Genomic DNA, 11,663 nt, shown 5'->3' on the forward strand with positions numbered 1-11,663 from the left:
GGCGCAATGTGCAAAAGTGGGCTCTATCTGGCACAATGTGTAAATGGGGGCTCTACCTAAAGCAATGTGTAAATAGGGCTCTACCTAGTGCAATGTGTAAAAGTGGGCTCTACCTGGTGTAATATGTAAAAGTGGTCTATACCTGGTGCAATGTGTAAAAGTGGGATTTACCTAGCACAATGTGTAAAAGTGGGCTCTACCTGGCGCACTGTGTAATGGGGGCTCTACCTGGTGTAATGTGTATAAGTGGCACCACGCCCCTTCCACATGAAGCCACACCCCTATTGTAAGTGGGTGTGTGGGGGTAGAGGAGAAGCAATTCTCGCTCTGGCACAGGGCACCAAAATCTCTAGATACGGCTCTATGTGTCGTTGTGAACTGCTGTAAAATAGGCTTAGAATGACTGCCTCTTATGCTAAAAACTATTCAGATAAGTCTAAGTACTGTATATTGCACTTCCCATATTGATATTGGTATAATTATAAATACAATTTAGATCTTAATAATAATGTGTGGCTCAGTCTTGGTTCCTCTGCTTTTCTCTATCTATACCTCATCTCTTGGTAAACTAATCAGCTCTTTTGGTTTTCAGTATCATCTGTACGGAGATGATACTCAAATCTACCTATCCTCCCCTGACTTGTTCCTATCTGTACTGGACCGTGTCACTGAATGCCTTTCTGCCATTTCATCCTGGATGACATCTCGCCACCTCAAACTGAATATTTCAAAGACAGAGTTAATTATATTTCCACCGGACACTAGTAGGTACCAACCTGATATCTCTATCACTGTTGAAAACTCGACTATCTAGCCTACCCCACAAGCTCGCTGCCTAGGTGTCATCCTTGACTCTGATCTGTCCTTTGTTCCCCACATTCAATCTGTCTCAAGATCATGGGGGTCATTCCGAGTTGTTCGCTCTGTATTTTTTTCTTGCAACGGAGCGATTAGTCGCTAATGCGCATGCGCAATGTCCGCAGTGCGACTGCGCCAAGTAAATTTGCTATGCAGTTAGGTATTTTACTCACGGCATTACAAGGTTTTTTCTTCGTTCTGGTGATCATAATGTGATTGACAGGAAGTGGGTGTTTCTGGGCGGAAACTGGCCGTTTTATGGGTGTGTGTGAAAAAACGCTACCGTTTCTGGGAAAAACGCGGGAGTGGCTAGAGAAACGGAGGAGTGTCTGGGCGAACGCTGGGTGTGTTTGTGACGTCAAACCAGGAACGAAACTGACTGAACTGATCGCAGATGCCGAGTAAGTCTGGAGCTACTCAGAAACTGCTAAGAAGTGTCTATTCGCAATTCTGCTAATCTTTAGTTCGCAATTATGATAAGCTAAGATTCACTCCCAGTAGGCGGCGGCTTAGCGTGTGCAAAGCTGCTAAAAGCAGCTTGCGAGCGAACAACTCGGAATGACCCCCCATGTTACATGCATCTAAAAAACATATCCAAAATACGACCATACCTTACACAAGACACTGCTAAAACTCTAATCCACGCTCTCATTATCTCCCGCATTGATTATTGCAATAGTCTCCTAACTGGTCTTCCCAAAACAAGACTCTCACCACTACAATCCATTCTGAATGCAGCGGCGAGGCTTATCTTCCTCGCTAGACGTTCATCATCTGCAGATCCACTCTGTCAGTCCCTCCATTGGTTACCTGTACTCTACCGCATTCAATATAAAATACTTTTACTCACACACAAGGCCATAAACCAAACTACACCAACGTACATCACTTCGCTTATCACAAAATATCTCCCAACCCGACCTCTTCGCTCTTCACAAGACCTGCGTCTCTCATCCACACTCATTACTCGCTCCCACTCACGACTGCAGGACTTTCATCGGGCTGCACCCACTCTGTGGAATGCCTTACCACGCACAATAAGACTCTCCTCTAGTCTCCAAACCTTCAAGCGTTCCCTGAAAACTCACCTCTTTAGGCAAGTGTATCAAATTCCAGAACCGCCCAGATAACTTTCCTAAACCTTCCTATCAAATTGCATCCACTCTGTACAGTCCACACATATTCTCACATGTCTTCTCATTCTATGCAATAGATAGGCATATGTACACAAGGAAAGGTGCTATTTCCCTATAGAGTGTAAGCTTGCGAGCAGGGTCTTCCTACCTCTATGACTGTTATCACCCAGTTTGTTATTTCAAATTGTAAAGCGCAACCGAATTTGCTGCGCTATATAAGAAACTGTTAATAAATAAAGAAATAAATACACATTGCGCCAGGTAGAGCCCATATTACACAATATGCCAGGTGGTGGGGTGGTGTGTGTTTGTGTGTGTGTGTGTGTGTGTGTGTGTGTGTGTGTGTGTGTGTGTGTGTGTGTGTGTGTGTGTGTTTGCTAGGTTATACTTACGGTTTTCCAGAGAACCTGCTTCCTCCTGCCCAAACACTGCAGCTCTTCAGATGCTGCAGAGTCTGGACACAGAAAGTGAAACCAGGAGGGAAGACGCTTACCGAGGGACACTGCAGCACTGCCCAGCTACTGAGAAGTAGCCAGGCGCTGCAGATACTAAGCAGCCGTGGCGGCACGGCCGTGCCGGTGCTTCCTGCGGTTCTACGCCCACATCACATATGCTGCGCATATGTGCTGTGTGCAAGACACTGCAGGTATGGTGCGAGTTACGGCCCTGATGACACATGCTGTTTTTTTAAGCTAGAGACATCTCTGTACAAAGGTGTTGCAGAGTATATGGGGCAGCACTAAATGTCTCTATGTAGAGAGTGAAAAAGAGAGAGACATGGCCAGGATTTATATTTTTAGTTTTATAACATACTTTTCTTGTTGCAGCGGTAAGTTTCCTTAGTCCTTACTCAGAGGTGCTCACACCAGCTCCTGCACATTGATTGCACACCCTAAGGCAGCGCAGCTCCCCGCATTCTGTCCTGTCCCTCTTCCTTGCTGCTTCCTCCCTCCTCCCTAGCATGCAGTGCACATGCAGACTGCTTCACAGCCAGCCGCCAGAGTCAAGGGAAACTGCTGAGGCGTTGACGTGCAGGGAGATGCTTGGGCTCATCACCCTTCATTGATTGGATGACACCGCAGCAGGGGTTTCCCTGCTGGCGTTCCCCTCCATACCTCCATCACCTTTGTTGCTGCATGCAGTGCAGCTCTGGGCAGCGTTAAATTAGTCAGGCTGACTTCTTATAATGCCGCAGCCGGCAGTGGGCCCCTTCATAACAGCGGGCCTCGCAATGCACCAGCTGCCCCGCTGCAATATCCGCCAGTGGTGATATGGATTGTTTGAGGAAGGGGGCTTGAAATTGGTGTCTTGCTTAGGGCCCCACGAGGTCTAAATCCACATCTGCCTGTGTCCACATTACTTTACATGCCAGTACCTCCATGACATTCTTCCTTTTCTGCTATATATCTTCCAAGACCAATTACTAGGTACCCAACTATAGCAGCTCCAAAAGATAAGCATCATGACATGCTTGCGCTATTATTGCGGACAGAAGTGTATTACAGTGAAATGACACTATACTGGCACAGCAAAGGAAGTAGAATGAAGTAATCATAGAAAGACATGACAAGACAACATTTCTTGTTTATCATGACAACTATGGGGGGTCATTCCGAGTTGATCGTAGTTTTGCAAAGGATCAACCTTTCTGACATGCGGTGGGACGCGCAGCACGGGGCTAACCCCTCCCCCCCCCCCCCCCGCATGTCAGTCCGGCTCCCCTCGCAGAAGTGCAAAGGCATCGCACAGCGGCAATGCCTTTGCACTTCAGGAGTAACTCGCTCCCCGGCCCGCAGCGGCTGCGTGTGACATCAAGCAGCCGCTGCGGCCTGTCCCCATTCGGTCCGGCCATGCCTGCATTGGCCAGACCGCGCCTACGAAACGGTGGCCAAACGCCACCGTTTCGCCCACTCCTGCCCATCGATCGCCTTTGCTTGTCAATCAGGCAGAGGCGATCTCTATCCTGCCACGGCCGTGCCACATGTGCAGGTGCACAAAGGCGTCGGCGCATGCGCAGCAGGGACCTGTTCGCTCTGCTGCGTGAAAACGCAGTGAGCGAACGGGTCAGAATGACCCCCTATATGTACAGCCCTGCTATATGTGTACACCAGAAAGACATAAGACCAAAAGGTACAGAATGTATGGGTGTGCAGCATTTAGAGAGGTAATATATACAGATAGTACATAGGTGCTGCCCACTCATATTACATACATAACGTTGAGTAGGGAGTACAGTAATTTGCCTCTTGCACTTGTAGTGCCACAAGTATGCATTATAAATTATGTTTCCATCATGAACAAGTAATTCTTGCTACTCCCACTGTAAAAACTTGTTTTGCCCAGTAATTAAATAATATTGCCATAATAAGGCGCTCATAACTTTATTGCGATTACATAAACCTTTTCTTTAAGCTAGCTTATCACTAAAATAAACAACACCACACACTGAAATAAAGACACGGACACGGTAGCTGGAGTTAAAAGTCAAACGATGTTTATTGATCGCTGACCAACTCTTTAAACTATAATTGTGATCGAATTAGAATTGATTTTGAATATAGATTTCAATTTAGCTTGGAGGATGGCAAACAGAAAGTCGCTACCAAACACCAGCACCAGTCACCTAGATGAAAACCACCAAACCAAGGAGGGGAGTACCCAGACCCCGCCTCCTTCCCGCATAACCCGCATTGTGCTGGCCTCACCCCTCTTTCTCTGGCAAACGTTCGGTTCCCGCAGGGCAACGTCTAAATGTCCAACCGCAAGAGAAGGACACACCTGCCGTCCTTCTAAAGAGGGAGCCCCACAATGACCACTTATGCCTGTGTGACAGCTGGTTGGTAGCGACTTCCCGCCAATCTGGCTTTCAATAGCCAACTGCAAGAACAAAAACCGTAGCTAAAATCCGGGAGGGCGGGCGGGCATACAATGAATGGCAAGAGGAAGTCTAGGAAACTGGCCCTGACCTATATGCTATCCTAAGACCCTCCTATTAAAGCTTGATGTACAACCTTCTAATCCAATAGGAAAAAACCAACAGGGAAAACTGATCTGCCTAGTAACTGCTTAGTCATTAAACAACCAATCACAAAAAGTTGATCTCTTATATGGCCTCAGGCTTATGCAGCCTTCAGCTTATCTAATAATAATAACTAATTAATACATTAATTATTATAATTATTATCACACTCATCAATAGTAAATTAATGTTGCCTTCCTAATAAATACTTTAATAAATACTTTTTTATTTTATTCTATTCGGAATGGTCAGATACCACAAGCAGATACAGTATCTCACCTGTCATACTCAAAACCATGTCTAAATAAGCTGCCTTATTTCTTTTTCTTTTTAAAAAAAAAAAAAAAAAGTTTTTTTTTTTTAATTAAAGCAATACAAGCTAAAATAAAGAACAAATTTGCAACTTACTACACAGAAGCTTAACACATTGCAGGATTTGTATTTTTTCCATGTGTAAAAATCAGGATGACAATTTCAGAACTGGTGCTTTGAAATACTGTGGGTTGCCTTTAGATCTCACAATTTACAAACAGCACATTAAACCACCAACACACAGGCAGTTTAACAAAACCACACGTTAGTAAATATCCGCCACAACTTGACTGTCTTTGGCACAAATTCAATCAGCCGCCAGCTGATGCATAACAGTTAATGCAGGGTAATTGAACTTGCATATTGCACATGTGGGCTAATTCAGGTTGTAACGCAAAAAGCAATCCAACCGGGGTGGCACAATGAAAATGGCGGCGGCGGCACTCAAACCGTGGGCGTGACGGGGGGGGTGATTGGGGCAGCTGCATGACATCAAATGCAGCCGCTGCGAGCACAAAAAGGGCTTTCTGGAGTCCAGTGTCGGGCGCTACTGTTGCAGCTAAAATCACCACCAAAATGGCCGCTGCACATGCCCAGTTGCCAAATTGGTCTCCGGAACATGGCGGGTACCATGTTTCCAGAGACCTGGGCATGCGCAGTAGATTCTGGTATAATTCCAGAGACCACTGCGACGTACAGAGGTCCCAGGCACAAAGGCCCCCTCCCCTGTTAAAACGCTCCTGACAGTACCAGAGCTTTTTTTTTTTTAACATGTTCCAACACTTTCACCTTTTTTATTATTATTATTATTATTATTATTATTATTATCATCTTTTATTTATATGGTGCCACAAGGGATCTGCAGCGCCCATTACAGAGTACATAAACAAATGAGCATAACAAGAAAAAAAAAGTTATTTCCTATATTGTCTCAAACTCTCAATATAGGACAAGTACAAGGTATACAGGTTACTGCATTGCTTTATGTGTTGTATGGTGGTCACCACTGTGTGTGGGTGTTATGGGGGTTCTCGCTCTTGCCCAGGACTCCTAGATGTCATGTTAAGGTTCTGCATGTATCTGTACAGAAATACTATTTGCCAATAACTGCTTTATTTATTATTGGAGTCTGATACAGGTTGAGTATCCCTTATCCAAAACGCTTGGGACCAGAGGTATTTTGGATATCGGATTTTTCCGTATTTTGGAATAATTGCATACCATAATGAGGTATCATGGTGATGGGACCCAAGTCTAAGCACAGAATACATTTATGTTACATATACACCTTATACACACAGCCTGAAGGTCATTTTAGCCAATATATTTTGTAACTTTGTGCATTAAACAAAGTGTGTCTACATTCACACAATTAAGTTATGTTTCATATACACCTTATACACACAGCCTGAAGGTCATTTAATACAATATTTTAATAACTTTTAGTATTAAACAAAGTTTGTGTACATTGAGCCATCAAAAACAAAGGTTTCACTATCTCACTCTCACTCAAAAAAGTCCATATTTCGGAATATTCCGTATTTCGGAATATTTGGATATGGGATACTCAACCTGTAATGCTGTTGCCTGACAGTAGCCACTTTCCCCACCAGCTGTTATTCCGCTACTATCTACCTGGAAATGTGCTAGTCATTACATTTTGATCTCATTTAAGAAAATTGTTGTTTTTTTCCCTTTTAAATATAAAATATGCTGTCCTTTTTTTTCCCCTCCAATTTTATTTTAATTGTTTACTTGCATTATTTGTTTCAGCATGACCATTATAGAGTTTCTTAGAGCATTGACCAATTTCAGAATTTATTTTCTTTTGTCATGTTTGGATTCCACTCTAGATTTGTCTGCCAGCAAAATACAGAATCCAAAAATACTATTTGAAATCACAAATTAAATAACATGCTTCTATTGAATGTATATTAAAGGGCACTAAACCTAAAACACTAACTGGTGCAGTATGAAAAATGCATGTTAGAACATTAAACCAATTCCTATTTAAGTGGTTCCTTAAAAATATTGGACTTCCCATTCTATCTTCTTTTCAGAGCAGCAACTAGTTTTATAGTTACACTTATGATTATGAATGGGTGATTAAGCATGAACATTTTACTATTTTATTTGACTCTTTAGAAATATCTTTCCCACTCCACTACCTGAAGAAACCACAATCAGGCTGTGAAAAAAAAAGAAATACTAATATCAATATAAATATTTAAAACTTATGTGTAATTCATTTCTTTGCATGTTGGATGTTTTCTTTCTTTCTCACCAGGTCTCCTGGCGTCTTCGCCTGGCAAGCGCCAACCCAGAGCCGGCCATAGGCATAGGCAAACTAGGCAATTGCCTAGGGCATTTGATATGCCTAGGGGCATCAGCAGCTTCTGCTGATTAAAATGATATGCGGCATGCCTATATTCTTTCTGTAGCATTTCATACGTATGCAGATACAGCCACAGTCTCACACAGTATATAGGCATGCTGCATATCACTTTCATCAGCAGAAGCTGCTTGTGCATCCTAGCCACATAGCAATGCAAATAAGATGCATTTTCATAAAAAAAAGTGCCCGATGTTAGCATTGAGGCATGATTTATGAGGACACATCTGTATTCAAGCAGAGGCAGAGGTCACAGTGTTAGTGGCAGTGTGAGTGTTGTGTGCATGTGAGTAGGTTGGTTGTGCAGTAGTATTCGGAATATGTGTAAGGAGCATTATGTGTGTAATGTAAAAATGAATTAATAATGTGCAACATATGTGTAAGGGGCACTATGTGTGTCATTATGTGTATAAGGGCATTAATAATGTGCGGCATATGTGTAACAGGGTACTACTGTATGTGTGTCATTATGTGTATAGGGGCACTAATAATGTGCAGCAAATGTGTAGGGGGCACTATGTGTGTCATTATGTGTATAAGGGCATTAATAATGTGCAGCAAATGTGTAAGGGACATTACATGTAAAAGGACATTAATAAAGGTTGTCATAATGTGTAAGGCGCATTATGTTTATATTAAGGACATTAATAATGTGTATCATATGTGTAAGGGGCATTATGTGTATAAGGTGCTCTACTATGTGGCGTTGCATATAGAAAGGGCACTACTGTGTCGTCTAATGTGAATAAAGAGCAATAGTGTGTGGTGTAATGTGAATAAGGAGCAATTCAGTTTGATGTAATGTGAGTAAGGGGCTCTACTGTGAGGAGTAACGTTTATAAGATAAAGTGATACTGCTGAGGGATGTAATATGAATTAGGAACACTATCGCATGATCAAATGTGGATAAAGTTGCAGTTCTGTGTGGCGTAATTGAAATTGGGGTTACTATTGTGTGGCCTTGCCCCTTGCCAGCAGAAACACACCCCTTTTTGGGCTGTGTGCGCCAAATGTGCAAACTGTTCCTATTTAAAATATAGGGAGTACAAACCCCAAAATAAGGACTGCTATGGATGAGGGGTGATGGTGCTGGGAAAGAGGTGCAAGGTCAGAGGCGGAACTAGCGGTGGTGCTAGGGGGCACCAGCCAAAATCTTGCCTAGGGCATCATATTGGTTAGGGCCGGCTCTGCGCCAACCCACCGGGGCTTCCGGCATCCTCACCTGGCGGACTCCAACTCGCAAGGGCTTTCTTTCTTTCTTTCTTTCTCACATGAGGGGAGAGTGCCCTGCTCTTGTGAGCTTACAATCTAAAAGATGAAGGACTAACAGACCGGGGTGATACAGGGGGAGTAGACTGTGAGCATGGACAAGAGGGTTAGGAGGACTGTTGGCTGGGTTTGGTGAAGAAGTGGGTCTTGAGAGCCCGTTTAAAGTTTTGTAGAGAGGTGGAGGGTCGGATGGGGAGAGGTAAAGAATTCCAGAGATAGGGAGCAGCGTGTGCAAAATCATGTAGGTAGGAATGGAAGGAAGTAATCAGTTGGCAGGAGAGGCGGCATGCATTAGCAGAACGAAGAGGAAGGGTGGAGTGTAGAAAAATATGACATCAGAGATGGAAGAGTGAGAAGAGTGGGAAATATTAGATGTTTTTTCCCACATTATCACCTGGTCACAAGGTGCGTACCAAAAGTCCACTTTAATTCCCTTTAACAACTGTGTTAAACTGACACAGATTGCTAAGTGAATATCAAAAACTCACAAGTGCAAGTTTTTGACTCAAAGTAAGCTGATTGAGGCAAAGTCCCCTTATTTGAATTTGGCCCTTTGTGTGTTAGCCTATCAATTTTATTACCTGAGATTACTGTATGAAAGCATTTGTATCTTGACAAAACTTTTTTTTCCATATAATGTAGATGAAAGATGAAAATGCTGAATACACAACTATGAAAAATCTACACATAGGTGATGGAGAACAATATGAAGACACAATTCCTGAAGCCAATACACCTGCAAATACATTTGAGAAGATTCGGATGTCTGACATACAGAGTGATTTCATCAATGAAACCACAGAGGTAGTGGACACAGAGAAAAGTACTTTTTCAATATCTTCAGAAAAGCCTTTGAGAAGTACTCAGAGCAGCATTTATATGCCTGATTTGGATTTTGATCCAATTAATGGGCAGGTAACTGTTGCACAGGATGATTCTGAAATGTATGGAGACAGTGCTCTAGGATATATACTCACAGGAGGAAGCCAAGCTGAAACAACACACAACAGAGAGGTGCGTAAGACCAATGAGCATTCTGATAATGGCTATTATAGTGCAGACGGAAGCACGCTTACTGACATTCTAGCGTACAATGACAGTGATTCAGGCTTACAAGTCCCAAATGTATATTTTCCCTCTAATAATGATGAATTCAATAGAACCCTTGGATGCACTGATGGACTGTGTGGAAACGCATCCAAATACATAGATGATCTTGTGACACAACATACAACAAATAAAGACTTTTTGTATTCCACAATGAGCATCCCTGCTACTGTTGGAAATGCAACGATAGAGCAAAACACAGTAAACCCTACTGTCAGCGCAAAAGGCAGGGCAAAACCAACAAAAACTGTTTCAAGAAGTAAGGATAAAGGAAATAAGAAACCTGACAAGTCTAAAGTGAATGGGAAAGAACCTTTGAAAAAATACAGCACTGGAAGAAATGTCAAATTTATCAGCAAGCAAAGACAACGGACTGTGAAGCATGGTGGTAGACGTCCCCGCCCTCAGTATCACAGATCCAGTTCTTCTGAGAGTGACAGTGACAGTAGCCAGCAACTGAATTAGGACTGATGATTAATACTGCATACAACCAGTGACACTGAGCTAAAGATGTGTTTACAGGGAATTGTCATTAGCATTTAAACTGTAATATGTTTGTGGACACAAATAATTTATCTGCCTGGATTTAAGCAAAAAAAAAGGGTTAAAAAAATGCAGACATTTGTGGAATAAAGCCTGTCATTATTTGCTTTTTCATAATTGTTTTTGAGCAGTCTGGCAGATAAATTGATGTCTCTAGTGTATGACCACTCCAAACCTGCACAAAGCATTAGATTCCAGGATTAGGAATTCATATAGTGGAATAGAAGACAACGGGTGTTATTTTGTAAATGAGATCTTACCGGAGGGTTGGAGGGGAAAATTGAAACCGTCTCTCAAAGTCAGTATACAGCATGCAGGGCTTCAGACTGACTGAGAGAACCATTCTCAGTTTTCACCTCCAACCCACTGGGAATCGACGGCTTAAAAAAGGTACTGCTTCATAAAACAATATAGTCCATTGTGTTTGAAAAAAAATAAAATCATTCGAAACTTCAGTTATAATTTTCCTATTAAACATACTTATTTTCAAAATATACACAGCATAATCTAGTTACAGTGTTCTACTTTGTTCCCATCAATATATTATTTGTAAATAATATGACGTCATACTGCACTTGGGACATTACTCAGTACATATTGTAAATTCAGCAAAACAGCAGAATTTACAATCCTTTTGCTCGCAATCCTTTTGCTCGCATGCTGGGGGCCGCCCATCGCAGGGCAAGGCAGCGCAGCATGCAAACTCCCGCCCAGCGATGTGATCACTGTGAAATTGCAATTGAGCTGCAATTTCATAGTAATCTGAACTATTTGGTGTGCTGTGTTCATGCGCATCTAGAAGCCCTCTGAGTCCACTCAGTGATCTGCGAACTGCAAGTTGAAAATAGAAAAAATAAAAAAATTATATATATATATATGTGTATATATATATATATACACATACACACAACTTGAAAAAATAAGAGGCGGCACTCAGAGGCTTTGAAATCAGTGAAAAACTTCTATTCGTGAGGTCAACGTTTCGGGGACCACCTCCCCGTCTTCAGGACAAACACACAGTGCAACA

The 11,663-nt window shown here is 42.5% G+C and overlaps 1 protein-coding gene across 1 annotated transcript in view; it reads left to right on the top strand.

The window, feature by feature from the left end:
- LOC134944016 (uncharacterized) overlaps nucleotides 1–11,076 on the top strand; it is a 72,663-nt gene extending 61,587 nt beyond the window's left edge. The window contains exon 5 of the mRNA XM_063932586.1: nucleotides 9,629–11,076. Within this exon, the coding sequence (XP_063788656.1) occupies nucleotides 9,629–10,558 (930 nt within the window). The 3' untranslated portion in view covers nucleotides 10,559–11,076. The remainder of the gene's footprint in view (nucleotides 1–9,628) is intronic.
- Nucleotides 11,077–11,663: the final 587 nt, after the last annotated feature.

This window comes from Pseudophryne corroboree, chromosome 1, assembly GCF_028390025.1.
Source record: "Pseudophryne corroboree isolate aPseCor3 chromosome 1, aPseCor3.hap2, whole genome shotgun sequence".
Taxonomy (NCBI): domain Eukaryota; kingdom Metazoa; phylum Chordata; class Amphibia; order Anura; family Myobatrachidae; genus Pseudophryne; species Pseudophryne corroboree.